The sequence below is a fragment of the Pinus tabuliformis genome, chromosome 6 (genome assembly GCF_031772625.1).
Source record: "Pinus tabuliformis cultivar Carrire ecotype Pingquan chromosome 6, CPIR1, whole genome shotgun sequence".
NCBI lineage: Eukaryota > Viridiplantae > Streptophyta > Pinopsida > Pinales > Pinaceae > Pinus > Pinus tabuliformis.
This window is the reverse complement of record NC_142292.1, coordinates 1,622,822,211-1,622,847,008: the sequence shown is the minus strand read 5'-3', so window position 1 is coordinate 1,622,847,008 and position 24,798 is coordinate 1,622,822,211. Positions and strand designations below refer to the sequence as shown.

At 36.1% G+C, this 24,798-nt stretch overlaps 1 protein-coding gene across 1 annotated transcript; it reads right to left on the bottom strand.

The window, feature by feature from the left end:
* Positions 1-15,252: 15,252 nt before the first annotated feature.
* LOC149265115 (uncharacterized) lies at positions 15,253-23,348 on the bottom strand. The gene is made up of 2 exons (XM_089391671.1): positions 23,164-23,348; positions 15,253-16,805 (listed from the first exon to the last, which is right to left on the bottom strand). The coding sequence occupies exons 1-2, from the start codon at positions 23,255-23,257 to the stop codon at positions 15,385-15,387; spliced, it is 1,515 nt and encodes a 504-aa protein (XP_089247797.1). The 5' UTR covers positions 23,258-23,348; the 3' UTR covers positions 15,253-15,384.
* Positions 23,349-24,798: the final 1,450 nt, after the last annotated feature.

Below are 24,798 nucleotides of genomic sequence, written 5' to 3'. Positions count from 1 at the left end.
AGTACTAGTTTTTTTGCAGGTTCCACGAGGAAGAATAGATTACCATAACCAAACAATGTCTCTCACAAAGACCATATTTATTTCACAAGAACATGATCAAAGCAACATCAAAGATGAAACATCAAAAGCATGAGCATATGATGTCAGATCAGATACAACACTTGAGAGCTTTCAGATGCCAGTCTCACTATTTCATTCCTTCTTTTTCAGTCAATAAAACCTTCATCTCATTTTCCTTCACTGCTTATTTTCTTTCACAATCATTTTCCTGCCTTGCTTTCACTAACTTATAACCCACAAATAAAAGCAAGAAGCTCACCTACATGCTTATTGCCCATTGTCATCTTCCATTTTCATTTTTCCTTTCCTATCCTTTTCATTTCGCAAATAAACCCTGCTTCAATGCAAATTATTGAGTCCATAGTCCTTTGAGTCTAAAATCCTTGCAAAAACACCTTGAGGCTTGCATGCCTTAATGGCAAGTCCTCATGCCGATGAATAATGGGAATACATCAATGTCAATTGTTCATCGGACCTTCTAGGTACTCAACAATAGTAAAATTATTCATACCTAACAAGATGTGTTTAGGCATCTCAATTCTCATTGTCATCAATGGTGAGAGTTCTCATGTTGATTAGTGGCATCCTTTAATGGCCACTAAGTCAACAATTTCCTGCTATGTTTGACATCAGAACATCTATTCACATAGCAGGAATTGTGTCAATGTGTTTTGAAGACACGAAGACTATCATTTTCAGCATTTTGGAGCAAATGTAGAAGACATGTAGCTACAGAATCAGCTGACAGCTGTAGAATCAAATAAGAGCCGCGGAATCCGATGGTAGCAGCAGAATCAACACCATTCTGAAGCAGATTCAACAAGTTTTAATAAAAGTAATAAAAAGGCATCTTGATCCAGCCACTTGAAGAAGATTATGATCATAATTTTGCAGCCACCACACATGCAGCTCATCTATTTTGAAAGGGTAAGTTAAGGTACACCATTTTCTAACTTTTTACCATAGAATTCCTTGAAAAGATAGAATGATAATTTATGGAGAAACACACACATTTTCCTCATTTCATAAAATTGTCAATACCATTAAGTGGGGGGGAGTATATTCATATTCATATTTTTCCGTGTTCATATCACATTAAGAAGCCCTGTTGGGTCCCTATAATACTAGTGATTACCCCATTACTATTGTAGTTATACCCCTTATTAATATTGTTATGCCCCTATTACCCCCATATTGTTATTACTGTGCCCCATAGAATCCCTCTATTGTTATTTTTGTGGCTTTATATTATTATTGTTAGCTCGGCTGGATTATATTGTGACTCCTTAGACTCCGATATATAGAAAGGAGGTTTTGTCATTTGAATCATCCAAGAATTGTTCATTTATGTAATGTAAAGGAGGTTGACCCCTCGAAGAGGCTGAATTCTAAGGCGTTGATCTATCTTTTCTATCTTTTCTTGAGATGGTTTCATAACATTTGGTATGAGAGCTTTGGATTCTAGGGTTTCGCTGCTCCAAATAGTTCATCGTGGCATTTTCGCTATAACTTTTTTTCTGTGACGTTTCAGAAGTCGTAAAAAAACCCATTTGAGAAGAAATTGCGCTGAACCTTGGGTCCGAATTTCAGAGTTTTTCACATTATATTTGCAGAGATATGATTTGAGGAAGTTGGTCTTTTTGCAGACTCCTGAATTACATTCCAAACAGGTGACCTTTGGAAAATAATCATAACTTTCTCTCTGGGGGTCGGATTGAAATTTCGTGAGGAGGTACAGAAAAAGGATGGACTGTAGTTTCTTGTATGCATTTTTTAGATCCAAAGGTCAAAACAGTGACTCGTGGCACATCGTACAAGTTCACTCTACTGAACTAGTCTATAATCAAGTCACTGTGGGAGATTTCGCATAAATCTTCCTTGGAGAATCCAATTTGGGTCAGACTTGTGGCATTGGAAAGAGGAAACAGAGGGCTACTACAGATCACAAATTTAGAACTAGATGATTGGAAGGTAAAAAGATACATTAGAGGCAATATCGAGCTTCTACAAAGTGAAAAAAGGTGTGTAGATTTTCTTAAATTTTTGCTTAAGCTGGGTTTGAAAATTTATTTTGAAGGAATTCAAAGGGCATAGTAGAGCATTATTATCGGTAACTGATGCCCCGAGGAAAGAAAATGCAAACACCTAGTAAGGAACCTGAAAGCTCTAACATGACTCATGAAGAAGAGGAAGAAATGCAACATGATATATCAAAATTACAAGACCAAGTGCAACAACTGTCCCTTACACAAAAAGGAACATAATCTAAAATGGATGGTTTAAAGAAAGGTGTAGAAGCTAAGATGGACTGTCTAAAGAAAGGCGTAGAAGTTAAGATGATTGACGTGGAAGCTAAGATGGATGATTTGAAGATAGATTTGAAGACAAACATGGACGAATTGAAGGTAAATGTGAATAAGTTGCTACAAGAAATGGGCACTAAGGGTGAAAGTGTACTAAAGGAAACTCATGATGAGAATAAAAAAAATGTTAATCATGATTCCGTAGATGCTAATGTTGGATCGAAGACTCACCATATTCCAAAAATCGATATGAGGAAGTTTGATGGCAAGGATCCTGCCACATGGATATTACAGATGGAGCAATTCTTCGATCTCAATAATGTGCAAAACACACAAAAGGTACGTATGGCAACTTTATATTTGGAACCAAATCAGTTTGTATGGTATCAATGGCTTTGCTCTCCTAAACAATTTATCACTTGGGCAATTTTTACGGAAGAATTGATAGCACATTATGAGGATACAAAAAGAAACACTTTTTTTAGCCAATTGATAAGTCTCAAACAAAAGGGTTCAATAATGGAGCACATTGAGGAGTTCCAAAAATTGAACATAAGGGTAAAAGATATTCCAGAGGAGCATAGGATTGATGTGTTCATAGGATCTTTAAAGGATAATATCCAACATGATGTTCACCTTTGGGAACCTGATTCATTAGAGAAGGCATTCAGGTTAGCAAGAAAAATGGAAAGCAAAATTATGGCAACCAGGAAGCATACCACTCACAACTATAAAGACGGAAGTTTTGTTGCCCCTAGTCTTCCACAACCTATAAGGTTGACACCAAAACAATTGGAAGAAAAAAGAGAAAAAGGGCTTTGTTACAGTTGTGATAGCAAATACACTAAAGGTCATAAGTGTGCTGAGAAGAAATTATTCTACATAGATTGTGAAGAGGAAGAAGAAAAGGAGCAAGAAAGGTCAAAAGAAGAGGATATACTCCAGGAACAAAGTCTAGATGAAGAACAAATAAATCCGACCATATCTTGTAATGCATTAGCAGGAATTACCACTCCTCAAACCATCAAGATAGAAGGACAAATCAAGAAGAAAAAGGTAATAGTTTTGATTGATTCAGGAAGCACCCACAATTTTATTCATTGTAAGGTAGCAAAAGAATTGATTTGCTTCCTATATCCAACACCAGAGTGTCAAGTGATGATTGCAAATGGAGGAACAATAAATTGCTTTGGAAAGTGCCATAATATCAAGCTATCCATGGGAGAATATGTATTGACTAGCCCAATGCTTTCTATTCCAATGGGAGGTGCTGATGTTGTACTAGGAGTCTAATGGCTACAATCCCTGGGTACAATATCCTTTAATTTTCAAGAACTTTTCATGAAATTTTCTACGGAAGGTAAGGAAGTTGAATTAAGGGGTATTGCAGGGAAACCAGGAAAGATAATCAGCTCTAATGGTATGACAAAGCTTCTAAAAAAGGAGCAAAGAGGTGTAATTGCACAATTATGCTCGCTAGATGTTTCCACATCGGAATCATCTATTTCTCCAGATCTCCAAAAAGTCCTGGACAATCATTCCAAGGTATTTGAGACTCCCAAAGGTCTCCCATCTATGCGTGATCATGATCATGCTATTCATCTGATTCCAGGAAGTGTTCCTCCAAACATCAGGCCGTACAGATATCCCTATGTCCAAAAGAGTGAAATTGAACGTATGGTTGCAAAAATGCTAGAGGCTGGTATAATTCAACCGAGTCAAAGTTCTTTCTCTGCTCCAGTAGTATTGGTGCACAAGAAGGATGGATCATGGCGCATGTGTCCGGATTATAGGGAGCTCAACAAGCTCACTATTAAAGATAAGTTCCCCATTCCTGTCATTGATGAATTACTGGATGAATTGCATGGATCAATTTACTTCACCAAGTTGGATCTTCGTTCAGGATATCATCAAATCAGAATGAAGATTGAAGACATTCCGAAAACAGCATTTAGAACTCATGAGGGTCATTATGAATTTTTGGTCATGCCTTTTGGCCTTACCAATGCACCTTCAACATTTCAAGGTTTGATGAATTCAATTTTCAAACCATTCCTTAGAAAATTTGTGTTAGTATTTTTTGATGATATACTAATCTATAGCAAGTCTTGGAAGGATCATGTTGAACATGTTGACAGGGTGCTACAACTATTGAAGGAGAAACAATTATATGCAAAAAGATCCAAATGTTTCTTTGGAGTCCAGGAGGTTGAATATTTGGGTCATATTGTATCTCATGAAGGAGTTAAGGTAGACCCTAGCAAAATTAAAGCCATTAAGGAATGGAAAATCCCCACATCCATAAAGCATCTGCGAGGATTTCTAGGGTTGACAGGGTATTATCGCAAGTTTGTTAAGAATTATGGGAGAATAGCAGCACCTCTAACAACATTATTGAAGAAAGATGCATTTTCATGGACTCCGGAAGCAACAAAGGCCTTTGAACATCTTAAAGAGGCAATGTGCCAAGCACCGGTCTTAGCTACACCGGACTTCACAAAAACCTTTATTGTGGAATGTGATGCTTCAGGAAATGGAATTGGTGTTGTTCTAATGCAAGATGAAAGACCCATTGCTTTTGAAAGTCGTCCAATCAAGGGAAAGTTTTTAAGCAAAGCTATTTATGAGAAGGAAATGTTGGCAATACTCCATGCACTTAAGAAATGGCGACCCTACCTAATGGGAAGACACTTCAAGGTAAAAACGGATCATGATAGCCTTAAATACTTTTTAGAACAAATATTATCCTCTGAAGAGCAACAAAAGTGGGTCACAAAGATGTTGGGTTATGACTTTGAAATCATCTACAAAAAAGGGAAGCAAAATGTGGTGGCAGATGCACTCTCAAGAAAGGATGAGGATGTGGAAGCATTGTTGTGCGCCATTTCTATTATCCAACCAGATTGGATAAACGAAGCAAGGGAGGAATGGAAGAATGACGAAGAAGTGTGGGCACTTATTCGAAAGTTACAACAAGATTCCAGTACATCTGATACATTTAGCTGGCAAAATGATTCGTTATGGTACAAAGATCGCTTATACCTCTGTAAGAATTCCCAGCTAAAACAAAAGATTCTTATGGAATTGCACACTTCTCCCTTAGGAGGGCACTCAGGATTTTTAAAAACTTACCACAGGGTTAAGAAGGAATTTTTTTGGGATGGCCTTAAATCATATATTCAAAAGTTTGTGGCGGAATGTTTGGTTTGCCAACAAAATAAAGTGGAAACAATTAAGACACCAGGTCTATTACAACCTTTATCCATTCCAAGCCAACGTTGGGAGGAGGTTTCAATGGATTTTATCACAGGTTTACCCAAGTCTGAGGGAAAGAGTGTCATCATGGTGGTAGTTGACAGACTTACCAAGTATGCACACTTTTGTGCATTATCACATCCATTTAAAGCCAGTACAGTTTCTACTGCATTTATGGAAACAATTCAAAAGCTACATGGAAACCCAAAGATTATTGTAAGTGACAGAGATCCCATTTTCACTAGAAATTTTTGGACAGAATTATTTTCTTGTCTTGGTACTCAGTTAGCTCATAGCTCATCTTATCATCCTCAATCTAATGGGAAAACTGAGATAGTAAACAAATGTTTGGAAGGATATCTTCATTGCTTTGTATCTGATAAACAGACACAATGGGTCAAATGGTTGCCTCTGGCTGAATGGTGGTATAACACTTCCTTCCATACAGCAACAAAAATGACCCCATTTATGGCACTTTATGGATATCAACCACCATCCATCACATCATATTTAAGAGAAAATTCTAAGGTTCAGGAAGTGGAACATCACATCGAACATCAACAACAAGTCCTCCAACTCTTAAAGGATAACCTCGTGTTGGCACAGAATAGAATGAAACAACAGGCATATCAACATCGCAGTGAAAGAAGTTTTGATGTAGGTGATTGGGTATTCCTACGGCTACAACCATATAAGAAAATGTCCCTCAAGCAAGCTAAGAAGGATAATAAATTATCACCAAAGTATTATGGTCCGTACAAGGTGTTGCAAAAGATTGGTACTATGGCATACAAATTGGAGCTTCCTGCAGCTTCTCGATTGCACCCAGTTTTCCATGTTTCATGTTTAAAGAAGGTTATAGGTGACAAGCTCCCAGTTCAAACAATATTGCCAGAACTTGACGAGGAAGGAAAATTTATATTGGAACTGGAAGCAATCACAGAAACAAGAACTCGACAACTACGAAATCTTTCAATTTCAGAGTATCTTATTAAGTGGAAGAACTTATCCGCTGAAGATTCCACATGGGAGGATGAGAATTTTATGCAGAAGTATCCAGAACTACTCAAGCGTTGAGGACAACACTTTTTTGAAGGAGAAGGGCATGTTGGATCCCTATAATACTAGTGATTACCCCATTACTATTGTAGTTATACCCCTTATTAATATTGTTGTGCCCCTATTACCCCCATATTGTTATTACTGTGCCCCATAGAATCCCTCTATTGTTATTTTTGTGGCTTTATATTATTATTGTTAGGTCGGCTAGATTATATTGTGACTCCTTAGACTCCTATATATAGAAAGGAGGTTTTGTCATTTGAATCATCCAAGAATTGTTCATTTATGTAATGTAAAGGAGGTTGCCCCCTCGAAGAGGCTGAATTCTAAGGCGTTGATCTACCTTTTCTATCTTTTCTTGAGCTGGTTTCATAACAAGCCCACATTCTTTCAAAAATATATTAACTATTACATTATTATTATGAGCATACAATGGCTTTTCAAAAGTATTTCAAAAGATAATTGGATACAAACACACTCATGGTTGTCATACAAGAACCAACCATGATGCAATCCAATAAAGATATACTTCACAACAATAATCAAATTATCATTATGCAAAGTTCAAATATCAAAATTGAATGCAACAACAAAATATAGTTGTAACACAAGAACCAACCATGTTGCAATTCAACTAAAAAACTTTGCAGAAGTATGAAATTATCCAATAATATCATGCAAAGTTAAGCCAAAGCTCAAGGATAAAAAAGAATTAATGTAACAGATTGCATGAGGACATGCAATATTTTCAGTTGGGGTATATGTTGGGTCTTGAAATTGTCATTCAGTTCTGTTACATTTTCATTTATATTTCCATATTGTCACCTTCACTCCACCTCTATTTCATTACATTTACATCTATTTTATTACATCTATCTTACCATTATAATTATTGGGTCACATTTATAAATGTTTTTCCAAACTTTATTAATTCTTAGCATTTTTAAGTGAATTTATGGTTAAAAATTAGAAAATAATGTGCATATGCTTATACCTAACAAGTGGAATGAGATTGTTGACATGTGTAGGTCAAAAGGAAGCTTCTAAAAGACCCTTATGTGGCCTCCTAAGGCCAAATTCAAATTTGAATAGAGAAGATCATGGGATCATGAGGATATGTGTCTCATTTCCTATTTGTATTGAAACTCTAAGAAGATATGTGTCTTATCACTTTCTATTTTGATTTTAACTCTATAAATATAGGGAGAGATTCATGGACTCTCATTAATGAGATAAGTTCTCATCTTTTTGTATAAATAGGGGAAGTTTTCTCCTATCATTTTTATGTGTAAACTTGGAGTTATTCTCAAGCTTTGAATATAGAATTAGATTGTGGCACCTTACTCATGAATGTTCCTTCATTTTGACTTGGTCTTTCTTACATATGGAGCATCTCGATTTACCATCTCTCACAATTTTAGATCAACTACCAAAAATGTGTGATATTTAATTTCTTTTATACATTAAAGTTCATTTGCTTTCATAGTATTAGTTTTAGAATGACTGTGTCATCTTTGATTTTCTAAAAACATTTCATTAGGAAAGATTTATTTATTTTCCAATTGGATTAATTTTGAGGCAAGAGCTCATAGTTATTTAGTTTACTTTCATGCTCTGTTATTTACTTTCTTAGATCAAACTATCAATTCATTGTATAATTGAATAAAAGATTAGGCCAAGAAGGTGACTTCAAATTGGGTGATTGAATGTTCAACCTATGCAATCATTGAGCTTTACTTTTTAGTGCTTTTACATTGCTTTTAAGATCCTCATTTAATTGCATTAACTGATATTCCTAAAGATCATTCTAAAAAATTGATTATTCATAGTTCAAGATTGAATGGTTGAATATTTAATACATGTAATTACTAAGTTATTTTCTGCACACTTTACTTGCTTTTATAGGACATTAGAAGTTAAAGTATAGATAGTTGCTTACACATCATCTCAAGAAGGTAACACTCATAATTGAATGCTAGAGTAGCTAAGTATATATTAGTTGCTTTTTTTTTCTTACTTGCTTTGAAATGCTTTCTTAGATTAAAATTTCAATTCCTGCAAGTGTGATTACGGGCGCTATATTTTATTTTGAATTTGTTTTCTTTCTTTCATTACTTGATTTCATAGGTTAGTTGAATTTCATTTTCATTATTTGATTTCATAGATTAAATAAATTGATTTTCGTTATTTTGTAGTTAGATTGATCTAAACTGAAAGACAATTTCTAGCACATACAATGCATGCATGCTTCACAAGTTTACAAAACCCCTAGGTTGACAAATTAAATGACATGCAATCACTTTGCCCCAACACTCTTGCATTGAACACTTTTGTTTAAGATTTATCAATTGGCTAAAGAAGGTGCTTCTCTTTATGTCCTCATAATGTGCTATCATTTCCTTCGTGAAGATTGACCACGTAATAAGTGGTTTATGAGAACAAAGACCTTTATACGATAAAAATTGATCTGGTTCTAAATATGAAGATGCAATATGTACCTTTTGTAACAATTACACCTCATGTAGATCAAAATATTGTTCCATCTGTAGTATCTAATTTACCGGATCCTTGCCATCAAACTTCCTCATATCGCCTTTCCTTGATTTTAGGAGGTCAATCTTGAAATGACTGTAACTCTCTAATTTCATATATTTAAGTTCTAAAATTGCATCCTGTAGTAACCCTATCAGTCCTCTTTCTAACCCCATAAGTGTGATCGTAATTGGATTCCCGAAGAAATAATTATGTCCAATCTCCCGCGATGACCTAATTATAGACTAGTTCAGTAGAGCAAATATGTACAACATGCCATGTGTCACTGTTGCAACCATAGGTTCTAAAACTGACACCCAACAAACTACAGTCTGTCTTCTTTCTATCACGTTTTACGAATTTGAATCAGATGCTCTGAGAGCGAGTTATGATGATTTTCCCAAGGTCAATTGTTTGGGATGTAATTCGGGGGCCTGCAGAAACCCTAAATGTCTTGGACTGTATCTACGACAATAGAGCGAATAAAATCGGAAATTCAGAACCGATCTTGACCAAGATTTCGGCTCAAATGGGTTCTAATTTCAGAATCTAAAACTTTGTAGAAAAGAAATTATACCTAAAATTCCATGATAACCTGTTTGAGATGAATTATGGAACTTGCAAAAACCCTAAATTCCTCAGATTATATATCCAAAAATATAGTGAGACGAGCTCTAAAATTCGAACCCAATGTTCAGACCAATTTCTTCTCAAATGGATTTTGTTTTTAGCTTCTGAAACTTTGTAGTGAAACAGTTATTGTGAAACTTCCATGATGACCTATTTGGAGCAGTGAAACCCTAGAATCCAAAGCTCTGATACCAAATGTTATGAAACCAGCTCACAAAAAGATAGAAAAGATAGATCAACGCCTTATAAATAAGCCTCTTCGAGGGGGGAACCTCCTTTGTATTACACAAATGAACAATTCATCAATAATACAAATGACAAGACCTCCTTTCTATATATAAAAGTGTAAGGGGTCATAATATAATCAGATCCGACATAAGAATAATAATGTAAGGGCACAATAATAACATAATGGGCTTTTATGGGGCACAATAATAACAATATGGGGACTACATGGGAATAACAATATAATAAAGGGGTTGTACTAATAACAATAAGGGGTTACACTAGTAGTATAGGGACCTAACATAAATTTCTTGAAATCCATTATAATCCTCACGCCTTAGTGCATTGAAATATGGATAGCATATGTGAATGTTGGAAAACTAGATATTATTGCGACAATGAAGTAATATTTATCCCAAATAACTTGATGAATTTTCAACCATCATTGATCTAACATTTGCTTTGTTGAAGAAAAAAAAGTGAGTACATGCACATTCTAGATTCCCATATATTTTAGTGTGATTTGGGGAAGGATTTGAGTAAAATAAGTGTATACAACTAAGAACTCCACACCTAACAAGGCCTTATTCAAGGAGGAAATGTCTATATCTCTCTCTAGATTTTCTCTATTAATATCAAAATCGAATGTTTAAATTCAACCTTGAATTCCTATTCCATATAGATCTAAATACTTTGAGTAATTTTAAAAGGGCTATTAATTATTTGTGATTTAAACAATTTCTCATTTAATAAATATTGTTTTAATCATTATTGCAAAACTTCTCTGATTTTATTAGTATAAACACTAAGACCATTGTCAAATTAAATCGTGAATAATGAATGCTACATAAGTAATTTTATATTTCAAAAAATCATGAATTATAAGTAACTTAGATTTATGACTAATTATCATTAACTATGAGTTATTTAGCTTATGAGTAATTGACTAATTTTATGTTTTAGTTTTCAGGTTTATGAGTAATTTATACTAATTTAGGTATGTGAATAAACAATTTCTGATTTAATAAATAATTTTGATGTAAATATTTATTAATTATTTAGAATTTAAACAATTTCTCATTTAATAAATATTTTTTTAACCATTATTACAAAGCTTAATTAATTTCATTAAAATTAGTATAAATAAATGAGACCTAGTATTACAAAGATGATTTTTTTGTAATTTCTTAGATGTAATGAATTTTTAATCAACATAGATTTATCTTAAATGCAGATCTAACATGCCTAGAAAGATTCAATTGCTTGAGGTATAATTTTTTGTATGAGTCTATATTATTTAAATATTTTGTATAGTTATTTAATTTTTTTTATTTTGACAGAGATGAACAAAATTTCAAGTTTGATGTTACACATCATACTCGGTTGTAAAATGAGCTTTTCAAGTCAATTAAATATATATGAAAAATAATTTTAATATATGAATCTAGATTCTTGACAAATTATTATTATTGTTAAATAAAAACAATCTTTGTTACATGCTAGAAAGCCAATACACAATTATGAGAAAGTGGTAGAGTTAAAAACCCTGGAGTTTAATATATTTAGAGTTAAAGACTATGTCGCGAAAGAAAAAAATGAGGTGAAGGTTGTCTCAGCTTCATAAAAGAATGGTAGCCATGTCCAGAACCTTCGGGTTGTAGTGGTCATACAAACATCGATGCATAACCTTGGCTGGGAAGAAGTCGTGGTCTCGATACCCAAATCATATCAACAACAGACCAGTAAGAGAGTCGGAAGTTACCTGGTTGTTGGGAGCCCCTTTTCGAAGCAATTAGGGTTCGATTCTTACCTAGGGTTTTGCAGAGCGAGAGAGAAAAAGTGAAAAACGCAAATGCAGTGAGGGTCTGCGGTGGACGGAGGGAGCGGTTACACCAAAACCTAATGCCTTTTACCTCAATCATAGGATCATACCCTCATACATATGATGGTGAAAACTCAATCTCGGTGTCGCAACATCCTGGTGATGGCTCAGAATATAGCCGAAACCATCGAGAAACATTCAGAATGGTTAATGTTATGATCGAAAAAGTGCATGGTAACATAGATGAATTCCACACCTAACGTTTGGGCAAATCCCTATGAATAAATATAAACCAAGTAGCATACATATGTTTAAAGGTTCAAAAAAAAATTTAAAATATTCATAGCGAATGAACCTTGTTCTTACACGAGACCATTTAAGTAAGTGAGCCAATATAAATAGTAATCATGTTCGATGAAGCCAATACGGGTTATAGTATGGTGATAGTTCTTTAAATCAACCTTGTCAAAGCCCACGCGTGGTAAAGTGAATGAAAAAATATATGTAAATCTACAAAATCTGATTCTGACCACATTTTTTTTGCGATATATTTGAAAAGCTCTATTCAACAACTGGGTTGACCATTCGTTTATATTATTTCCGATCTTGGTAGTATAACCGAGCAGCCTCGCTATTAGACTTAGCACAATTTGGATTTGGGTTACACAGTAATGAGGATAAATATTGATTAGAAGTAATATTGCAGCTACTATACTTCATGAACCCAATAAACTTTAATTAATGTGAATAATGTGAACCCAATCACATGTAGGCTCTAAGAATGGATGCCATATATATATATGGTATGGATTGTTTAACAAGACTTCAGTAAAAATGAACAAAGCCATTCCACATTAGAGTAATGACAAATCTAGTTAACAGTGGCCATTGAAAACAAATCTAGGTAACAAATTGTGCACCTTTCTTAGGAGATAGAAGCTGAGAGAAGCCCCTTCAAATCATTCCAGTAATCCTTGCACCAATCCTTCCAGTAATCCTTCAACAATTCCAACAACCCAATCACTAAGAAAGGGTTCCTCCAATGCATCTTGAAGGAAACTTGAAAAAACACTAGGTAGAGAAAAGGAAGGCTATGAAAGATTTTTCACCTTTCTTAGCAGATAGAAGCCGAGAGAAGCCCCTTCAAATCTTTAGAGTAATCCTTTCGGTCGTTCCAGTAATCCTTTAACAATTCCAACAACCCAAGAGCTAAGAATGAAATGCATGCATCCACGGAGCCTTTGATTATAATAGATGGAATGCTAATGAATAATAAGTACATGACAATTTGAAATGCTCAAGATGGACTAGTAGTGTTATTCTATTATTCCTCAAGGTTACAATCGAAGATGGAGTGGGAGAGTTATTCTATTATTCCTCCACGTTACAATCAGAGATGGAGTGGCAAAGTTATTATTAAGAGTATGAATGGTGAAATTGATGGACACCTGTTTTTTGGAGTTATTATTTACATTGCAGATTACTCCTCCACGTTATAATCAGAGATGGAGTGGCAAAGTTATTATTAAGAGTATGAATGGTGAAATTGATGGACACCTGTTTTTTGGAGTTATTATTTACATTGCGGATTCCTCGAATGGTGAAATTGATGGACACCTGTTTTTTGGAGTTATAGAGACACCTGTTTTTTGATTTATTATTAACAACACGAAAGGGTGAAATTGATGTACAATTTAATGAAACTACCGACAATTGTTATTTCGAATTGGACAGGTCACCAATGGTTTGAAACAGATGATCATCTTATTCCGAGATAATTAAATCCAAAAAAACATATACTATACTTTCATATCTAAATTTTAAATTGGTAGAAAAATCTTTCATTAAATAATTAAAAATATACACGCTATAACTTAAACCTTTGTTTTCTTTTAATCTTACCCTAAATAAAAATCCCTTATCATTATTTATTAATATATTAGTTCATCTATAAACTCAAAAAATAATTTAAAAAATTAATTTCTCCTTTCTTTAAATTAAATTTTCTAACAACTTAAAAACTTCATAATCACTAAATTATTATATATTGACATCTCATTGTATATCAATATCTAATTATATTTTATATTATATATGAAGTAATTTTATAATTACATAATTTATATGCTCCAAATATATTATTTTCACAAGAAGGAAATTTAATTAAATAGTGAATTTAGTAATGAGGGATTATGCACTATTTGTATATAGTATAAAGTGATTATATTTATTGGAAAATAATAGAATAGAATATTTAATTAAATGGTGAATTTAATAATTAGGGATAAGCTTTTCAAATTTCTTTAAATGTTAAATTTTTCCTTACTAAACATTATATATAAAGTAAATTATGGAAAAATAGTGAAATTTACCTATGTGTAAATATATGCAATTTTATGAAATCTTTTGATATGGATAAAGAATGCTTTCAAGATAGGTACAAAAATATACAATAAGATAGCTTGTAATAGTTGGTACAATGAAAAATATAAGTCAACAGAAAAGAAATTATTAAATGTCAATTGAAATGAGGAGATTCATAAAATGAGTGAATGCCAAAAAAACTTATGCACACTAGAAATAATTATTCTTAAATTGAAATGAGTAAATTCATAAAAGGAGTGACTGCCAAAAAACTTATTTATACTGGAAATAATCCTTCTTAAAAAAAATACAAATTAATTGGCATTGTAAATTTTCATCCTAAAAGAATGTGAATATAGTTACATTCACAAAGTTTATTGCTAGGGAAAAAATTAAAGATTAAATGATAACATATGTTTTCTAGCTTAATAAGAAAGAGATTAAGGAAAATTTCTCCTTTCTAACTAAATGTATAATAGGTTATTTTACAAGGAAATTTAAAGAAGTGTTAAACATGTTGTTAAGAGAAAACGCCCTTTCTCTTCCTAAGTTAGTTTTTAACTTACTGACACCTGTGATTTAGAATTGGACGCACGTTACCAGTGGTTTGAAACAGATGATCATCTTATTCGGACATACACCTTTCCATTACCATGCCAAGTGTATGTGTAAGGTGTGTGTTATATTTTAGTCTTCCCATTATGGTTAATCCTGATAGGTGTCAATTAACAAATAGCATGGTAAATTTTTAATGCAGCGTTGTAAAAAATTAATTTAAACAAGGTTGAATCATATCATTTAGATATGCAGGGAAGTTAGTAGTGTGAATTCAATCCACTATCCACTAGCATCTTTAAATTCAAACCGTCCAATCAATTTTTTTTATTAGTAAAATCATTAAAATACCCAACTCCAATCATAAATACATATATTTAATTTTATTCTTTTAAACGAGAAATTACAACTCTTCCAAATATACAAATTCAGTCATATACCATCGCTATCTCTCCCAAAGACAGAAACTCATCGCATATACATAGATGATAGAAGGATGACAACATTTTAATTTGTTTGACCATCGCCATGTCATTATGGCCGACACACCTAATCCTCGTCTCCCACGAAAAAAAATCAATTTCCTTGGAGAATGCAGGGTCCACTACGATTCGGGCATTCCACTGGTTGACAGTTCCTTCTTTGCTGTTGACGGAGTTTCTTTTTCTGCATTTTGGAGCTTCTGTTTCTGCTTATTGTCGAAGATGAGGAATTTTCAGCCACTGGAGGCTTCTCAGCAGTAGAAGAAACAAGAGAAACGGCCACATCTTCCGCTGGAGGCTTCTTACCAGTTGCGGAACCAGAAAATTGAGCGACATCTTCAGCTTCTTTCATTAATTCACAGTTTCTTCTCTGTTGTTGACGGAGCTTCCTTTTCTGCTTCTTGGAGCTTCTCTTTCTGTTTATTGCCTGCGATGTGGAGCTTTCATCCGCTGAAGGTTTCTTGACGGTTGACGAATCAAGAAATAGAGCCTCACCTTCCACTAGTACCTTACTTTTATCAACAAAAATAGCAGTTGAAGAATCAAAATATGCAACCAAAACTTCCGCTGGAGGCTTCTTAGCAGTTGAAGAAGCCACTGGTGCCTTCATTTTATCAATACGAATAACAGCTGATTCAAGGTTTACAGCCGAATTTTCTATCGGTACCTTACTTCTATCAACGCGAAAACCAATTGAAGAGTTGGGAGATACAGCCAGATCTTCCGCTTGAAGCTTCTTACCAGTAAAAGAATCAAGAAATACAGCCACATCTTCCATTCGTAGCTTAGCTTTATCAACGCGACTGTCAGTTGAAGAAGCAGGATATACAGACGGATCTTCCACTGGTACCTCAGCCTTATCAAAGTTAATACAAGCTGAAGAATCAAGATTTACAGCCAAGTCTTCGACTGGCACCTTAGTTTTATCAACACGAACGCCAATATCTGCTGCATATCTGTTATAAAAGTAAGTTCCAACCAGCAATGCCAGACTTAGTGAGCGATTAAGCATATCTCGATTGTCATAGACGAGACTAGAAGTAGAACGAACACCATCCATAGATGCTACTTGCCCACTTCCTCCTGAACCCCTTCTTTTAACAATGTATCCCGTCCTGCAGTATATTGCAAAGTCCTCACAGTGGTTACAAAATAGATCGTAGTTTCCAAAACCATGTTTGTGCAGATACATTGCACGGTGAATGACTTCCTCTGGGGTATCCGACTGGGCAAATGTGCATGTTCCTCCGCGGACTTGTGCGAAAAAGAAAGCTTTACTAACACCATACTGAAATCGATGCACAGCTCCTCCCTCAAGGAAGCAATCTAAACCAGACTGGATCACTCCACTATTTCCATATTGGAGGCCGCAGCGGTCAGGCGATCTCAGGCAACTCAGATGTCGTTTTGGTACAGAACTAGAAGCAAATGAATTAATTAAACTGACCTCTGCTCCAATTTCTTGACCCGACCCTCTTGTAAAATGGACAACGTCATCATCCCCCACAAAAATCCCTGTGTAGGATCCCAGAGATCATAAGATGTGAGATGAACTTAAATGGGAAATCATGCAAAAACCAATTACATTTTATTGCAGAACAGCTAAGCAAAGTCATTATTGTTGAAATCGTAATTTCAACGCAGCGGCAACATCGCCAGAAACAGTTCAGCATACACGCCTGGAACTTCTCGGACCAGCTTTCCGGCGAAGGAATAATCCGGCAAACGAACCCGATGGAATATGGTGGCGCCACGTGTTTCTCACCTGACATCAGCCAACGTAATTTTCTCGGGTGCTAAAGCTCAGCATTAAAGTGGCTTCCGATATTCATCACAGTCGTCCGATCTGGTTGCGTGTTGTCAGTCGTCGATCTCTTGAAGGTGCACGGGCCTGCGTCAAATCAATTTTTGCGTGGAGTAAACGACCCATAGGTTGACCGCCGTAGGTGATGAAATTAATGGAGTTAAATGTCTTTATGTAGATTTGGTGAAGCCTTTTAAATGGTTATGGGCACATACGTTTTATATATTTTTATATATGCATGTACGTAGTTTAGGTGTGGGCCTTTAATATTAGTATGGGCCACGTTTTTTTGTATTTTTTTTATATGTTATGTAAGCTCATGTGTGTGGTTGTTGATACGTAATAAGTCTTTTGGGTATGGTGACTGCGCACCGAGGATGTGCATGTTTTTGTTTTGTGCCATATATTGAACGCACAGCAGTGCGGTAAAGTGAGAATAGGCAAAAGTGTGGTGTGCTGCACGGGAGTAATTGCTCAGAGAACAAAGAGCAATGTTGTGCCTGCGCACGGTGGCGGTGGTGAATTTTTGTTGTAATGAACGCACAGCAGTGCGGTAAAAACTGAACAGAGGCGTATGTAATTTTGTGGTAAATGTTAAACGCACAGCAGTGCGAGATATCAGGAGCAGGGGATGTAATTTTTTTTTAACCCCATTGTAAAACAGAAGTTGTTGTAATGTCCACATTGGTGGAAGACCAGAAATGAGGAGACAGAGTTTCTCCAGTGAATCCCTCTCTACACAGAGGATGAATTTGTATCAGTTCTTGTTTTAAATCAATAGAAGTATTTTATGGCTGTGTAATGGACTGTTATGAGTCATTTTGTTTTCAATAGCTTCCCTGTGCAAAGGTCCTGGAAGAAATGGAACAGAGCATTGGCTCTGTGGTGTTAATGTTTGATTGGTTTTGGTATTTTCCCATTGAAAAATACCCAACAGTGGTATCAGAGCTAGTCCATGGTCTTTGAAGACTCAAAGAAGCTGAAGGAAGGTGTGGTTGCAGCAGTCAAACTTCTCCAGCTGTGTGAAGTTTCAGCCAAAGGGATTCAGGTATTTCTCAAGTTTTTGAGTTGCTGTTGAAGAAACAGTGAGTCATTTTAAAAACACAATCAGGGATTTTAAAAATACTCAAGAATGGCAAGGTCAAGGAAGAAAGTGTCCAAATCCCCTAAGGTTGTGTCTCCCTCTTCTACTAAAATAGAAGACAATCTATTTGAAAGCATTCTATTTGAGGCTTCAAAGTTTAATGGAAATTTTGATATGTGGGAAATAAAAATGAGGGCTGTCTTACAGTCTCAAGGGATTGAAGTCTGGGAGTCAGTGATTGATGACAGCAAGATGGATAAAGAATCCATGGAGTATGATGCACAAGCAGCAAAGACTATCTTGGATGGTCTCCCTAATTCTGTGAAGAGGAATCTAGGAGGATACACATCAGCAAAGGATATATGGGACAGACTGCATGACCTTCATGCAAAGGGAGCACTGACCATGACAATGAGTCAAGAAGAACTCATCATAGAAGCTGAGAATGAAAAGCTTGACCTCATCAAGCTTCAAGTAAAAGAAAGGGATGAAGAACTTGCCAAGCTTAAGAAGGAGCTTGACGAATGCAAGAGGAAACATCATGAAGAAGTCATATCCATAACAAATCAGCTGAATGAAGCAAAGAAGCAGGCAGATGCCTTGACAAGTCAACTTGAACAAAGGCACAAGAGAGTGAACAAGCTTATGGAAGAGATTGGACAATACAAGGTAGAGGTCTCCTCCCTTAAGTCTGAACTACAAGAAGCCAGGAAGCAGGCACAAGAAGCTGAAAAGAAAATGAAGAGCAGTCAAGCAAAAGATGAAGAAATCTCCAAAATGAAGACATATATTATCTCCCTCAAAATAGTAGCCGCTGAAGCTACTCGTAGCAAGGAAGAAACTGAGGGACAACTAGCAAAGAAAAGTAATGAATGTGAAAAGTTAGAAGAAGAGATTGTCCTCCTCAAGAAGAAGGTTGAAGGGATGAACAAGATCATGAAGAGCTCTCAAGCTTTGGATGACATGCTCAGCTATCATAGATCTCCATCTGATAAATCAGGACTTGGGTATGTAGCTGAACCCTCAAACAAGGATGAGGATGCTTTAAGCAAAGGAGATGTGAAGAAGCCAGAGAGAGATGGTGATGCTCCTAGTTCTAGCAAAGGCAAGGAGAAAAATGAAGGCTGCAATAGAAGAGATCCTGCTCCAAGTAGAAAACCAGCTCCAAGAAGAAATGTAGCTGATGGCAAGAAGACAAGAGGCAATGGTGATCATCAAAGGATCTCAAGGCAGCAAGGCTTCAGAAGTGCATCAAGGAAACCTCCATCTCCCAGGTACCAAAGTTCATTTTATGGTTATTGTTACTCTTGTTCAAACTTTGGTCATATGGCAAAAGACTGTAGAGCATTTCATGGAGATAGATGTTGTGGTCCCCGAAAATCTCCAAGAAACAATTTTAGAAGAAATCATGAAATGTTATTCATGAACAATGTTGAATGTTTCAAGTGTCATAACATTGGGCATATGGCACATGAGTGTAACTTAAGATGGGCTGCTATGCAAGCTAGATCCACACAAAAGAAGAAAGTTACACAAGTATGGAGAAGGAAGGAAAGGCAATCTGAAAACCCCTTGAACTCCCCAACTGATCTAAATTTATTTTGAGAAGACCTTGCTGAAAGAAGACAAGCATACATTAAAGGGGAGCTTGTAATTTTTGTTTGCTGAACTGTATTAACAGTCATTTGTTGATGGAGGATGTATTGCAGCACAGCAGTTGCAAATGAAATCTTTGTTAATCCCTCTGAAAGGTAACATGCAGCAGTGATGAAATCAGCAATGTTTTTGCTTTGTTTTTATGCAATATGCACAGAAATGCATAAAGAAGAAAAGATGGCAGCGCTGAAATGTAAAGAGCAGCAGCGAGATAAGAGAAAAATGCAAAGCATGGAGACCCTCACAGCAGTGGGAAGATAGAACATAAGACAGCAGTTTGGAAATTTTTTTTGGAGCACATGGATTAGAATGAACAGCAGTTTAAAATTTTTTTGTGGTGCACATGCATTGAAATGCATAGCAATGGAATGTAGTTTTCCTTTTATGTAAAGTGAGAGAATATACTCACAGCAGAGTGAGTATAATACACAGCAGATGGAAATGTTTTGTATTGGGAATGAAAATGCAAAACAGTGAGAAGAAAATGAGAAGAAGGCAAAACGCAGCAGAGCGTAAATGCCCAGTGGCTGAGAATGCAATGAAATTTTTCACACAGCAGTGAAAAATGTAATATTTTTTTGTATGCAATGCAACATGCACAGAAATGGCTAAAGAAAAACAGGGACAGCAGATTTTTAATGCACATGGGTGAATGATAATGTGTGGCAGCAGAAAAATGAAAGGAATTGCACAGCAGTGCATTGTGTAATTAAAAAAAATGAAGACTAAGATTGTGTGAAGCAAGGGTGCATAAGAAAAGGCAGCAGCCTGTGTTATTTTTTTTGTGGAGAATGAAGTTCCAAGAGTATGGGCACACAACAGTATGATGAAACAAAAGGTAGCGACAGTGCAAATTGCAGAGGCAACGTAGCAGCAAATAAAAACCCAGGGATGACAGAGTTTATGGTTATGGGTATGGACAGCAGTACATAAGAAAATGCAGCAGCATGAAGTTTTGTTGAAGAAATGTGTTTTTACACAGCAATGCAAATGTGAAAAATGCAGCAGCAAGAAGTTTTTGAACAGCAGCAAATGCAAAAGAAATTTTCCTTACAGCAGTAAAGGTAAATGTAATGAATTTGTTGTTCATTGAATTGAAATGCAATATATGCAACAGCAGTGAGTGTAAGAAATGTTTACACACAACAGTGTAATTGTTCCAGAAAAGACAGAGTATTTTGTCTTTGAAGAATGCACAGCAATGCAGAGTTTACAAAGAAATGTAAGTGAAGTGCAGCAACACAACAGCAAGTGTAGACACAGCAGTGTGGGATAGACACAGTAAAGAAGATGGCACAACAGTGCAGCAGAGAATATGCAGCAGCATAAAAGAACAATGCAATGATTGTTTGTTTTTGAAACTGCATGTAAAGCAGTGTCTGTTTGTAATCCCTCTGTTAATGAGGAAGGTGTTTTTCAGCACAGTCATTTGGTGAAACCCTCTATTAAAGAGAAAGGTGCTTTTCAGCACAGTGTCATGGTGAATCCCTCAGTCAAGAGGAAGATGCTTTTCAGCATAGTGTGGTAAATCCCTCTATCAAGAGGATGATGCTTTTCAGCATAGTCACAGGTGAATCCCTCTGTTAAGAGGAAGGTGCTCTTCAGCACATTGTTATAGTGAATCCCTCTGTCATAAGGAAGGTGCTCTTCAGCACAGTCACAGGTGAATCCCTCTGTCATGAGGAAGGTGCTCTTAAGCACAGTTTCAGGTTAATCCCTCTATTGAGAGGAAGACAACTTTGTTTGTTTGTGAACTGCATCAGAAGCAGTTGGTGAATCCCTCTATGTCAGGAAGATATCTTTGTAACAGCAGTACTAAGGAATCCCTCTACGAGAGGAAGAGTCTGGGTATGACCGAATGCCCAGCTGTTGAAATTAAAGGGGACTGTTGAAATCGTAATTTCAACGCAGCGGCAACATCGCCAGAAATAGTTTAGCATACACGCCTGGAACTTCTCGGACCAGCTTTCCGGCGAAGGAATAATCCGGCAAACGAACCCGATGGAATATGGTGGCGCCACGTGTTTCTCACCTGACATCAGCCAACGTAATTTTCTCGGGTGCTAAAGCTCAGCATTAAAGTGGCTTCCGATATTCATCACAGTCGTCCGATCTGGTTGCGTGTTGTCAGCCGTCGATCTCTTGAAGGTGCACGGGCCTGCGTCAAATCAATTTTTGCGTGGAGTAAACGACTCATAGGTTGACCGCCGTAGGTGATGAAGTTAATGGAGTTAAATGTCTTTACGTAGATTTGGTGAAGTCTTTTAAATGGTTATGGGCACATACGTTTTATATATTTTTATATATGCATGTACGTAGTTTAGGTGTGGGCCTTTAATATTAGTATGGGCCACGTTTTTTTATGTATTTTTTTTATATGTTATGTAAGCCCGCGTGTGTGGTCGTTGAAATGAAATAAGTCTTTTGGGTATGGTGACTGCGCACCGAGGATGTGCATGTTTTTGTTTTGTGCCATATATTGAACGCACAGCAGTGCGGTAAAGTGAGAATAGGCAAAAGTGTGGTGTGCTGCACGGGAGTAATTGCTCAGAGAACAAAGAGCAATGTTGTGCCTGCGCACGGTGGCGGTGGTGAATTTTTGTTGTAATGAACGCACAGCAGTGCGGTAAAAACTGAACAGAGGCGTATGTAATTTTGTGGTAAATGTTAAACGCACAGCAGTGCGAGATATCAGGAGCAGGGGATGTAATTTTTTTTAACCCCATTGTAAAACAGAAGTTGTTGTAATGCCCACAGCGGTGGAAGACCAGAAATGAGGAGACAGAGTTTCTCCAGTGAATCCCTCTCTACACAGAGGATGAATTTGTATCAGTTCTTGTTTTAAATCAATAGAAGTATTTTATGGCTGTGTAATGGACTGTTATGAGTCATTTTGTTTTCAATAGCTTCCCTGTGCAAAGGTCCTGGAAGAAATGGAACAGAGCATTGGCTCTGTGGTGTTAATGTTTGATTGGTTTTGGTATTTTCCCATTGAAAAATACCCAACAATTATGGTAAACTAGAACAATAAAGTACACGGAATCAAACTCTGCATCCAGATCAGTTAGATGCCAAAACAGAAATGGCAAATATTGCAGAGAACAAGCATAACGATAATTGGCAGCAAACCATAACTCAAACATTTGGAGGAAACACCTGGTAGTGTCTCCAACCTAATAGATATAGGATAATGTTGAAGTGAACTAAAGCCAGCGAACCGATTGGGGTATCCAGTTAAAAGCAAATGCATTAAAATCCAGAGGAATATAATGAGTTCTCTGTAACTATATTGAATATTATAAAGGTCATATTAATGCGAGGAAATGTACCGTGGTGAGCATATGTGTAAGCTGTCCTCCATGAGTAAATATGGTGGCCAGCTCTAAGATCCTTCCTCTCCACCTCGTTGAACAGAATGCCCATTGAAATGATAGGAATTAGGAAGTGAACTGGACCAGCAGAGTCTATTGATGGCGCAATGCAGAAGACTCTCCTTTTGTCGAAATAGCAAGCGAAACCGTTTTCGGATTTGCAATGAGATGTGGGAAATTTAGGCGTTAGCATCATCATTTATACATCTATGTCATTTGATGATGGTGCTAAAGGGTAGTGGGAAAACCCACCACCAGGTTCCACGAAGGGCACGCCTTGTTGCCTTTTCTTGGACTACGCGGTGTGCCATCACCGAGAAATTTCCAAAACGCGGATACATGATGAGATGGGCACACTGGTGTTTGGAAATTCCCAAGCACTTTTGTTCGCCAAGCTCTTTGGAGGGACATCATCTATCACATCAATCTTGTTGCCTTTTGTTGGACTACGCGGTATGCTATCACCGAGAAATTTCCAAAACGCGGATACATGATGGGATGGGCACACTGGTGTTTGGAAATTGCCAAGCACTTTTGTTCGCCAAGCTCTTTCGAGGGACATCATCTATCACATCAATCTTGGCATCAATTCCCACCCGGTTGGAATTTTAAAACAGACCGACTTTAAAATAGATTTACTTCAAATTTGATGGTTTTCACGGTTACTAGATTTATCTTCACAATTTCAAGGAAACATCTTAACAATTCTGTAAAACAATTTTGCCCTTCAAATGCCATTCCTGATACCCACAATGGCTTTGCAAACAATATGCTGTTCACATACAACAAAGTGATTAATGCTGCTCAGCAGTCTGATATCAATCTTGGCATCAATTTCGACTAAAATCCAATAGGAATTATTACAATTCTAAGTTTCAATTATGAAATTTTAACTAATAGGAATTTTTTGGAATTTTATTTTGAAGTGATGTAATTTGCAAAAATTGAATATCCCAATTTTTTCACTGCAATAAATCTATTTATACACCCAAAAACACATTTTAAACAACTTAAATTATAATTTTGTATAGCAAAATTCAAAATTCAAAAAAAAAACTACTACCCTCATTCCCCTCATTCTTATGACCATACATGCCACATGTACATTCATTACATATCAATGAAATTATTAATCTACCCACTCCAGAACCTTTCCATTGCCATATATATCCAACTTATATAAGATTGTGTATATTATGGTATATGATGGTTTGTTCTGAATTTCTTGTTCACATACATCTCAGACATGGTTTTTACAGGGTCAGTAATGAGAACACTGATATGATGGACGATCAGATCGTTGAAGAGGAGCTGCTCCAAACTTTGAAGGAGATGGCCAAGGACAAGAGTTCTGATGACTGGCATAGTTAATTCTTTCTAATTTTTGGAATCAGTGAAAATGGCGAAGCAGTCACAGTTTCCGGTAAAATCCCAGGTGCTATCAATTCAACCTTCCTAACTCTGATTCCTAAGAAATCTAATGCTTTGTCTCTCAAATATTATAGGCCAATCTCATTATGTAATTATGTCTATCGAATGATGTCCAAACTCATCGCTAACCGTGTCAAAAAGATCATTTCCCACATATTTCGC

Bases quoted from the DNA above. Each gene is read 5' to 3' on its own strand.
- LOC149265115 (XM_089391671.1), bottom strand. From the start codon at position 23,257: ATGGGCATTCTGTTCAACGAGGTGGAGAGGAAGGATCTTAGAGCTGGC. The intron at 16,806-23,163 runs GTACATTTCCTC...GATCCTACACAG, and splicing joins TTACACATATGCTCACCACG to GGATTTTTGTGGGGGATGAT.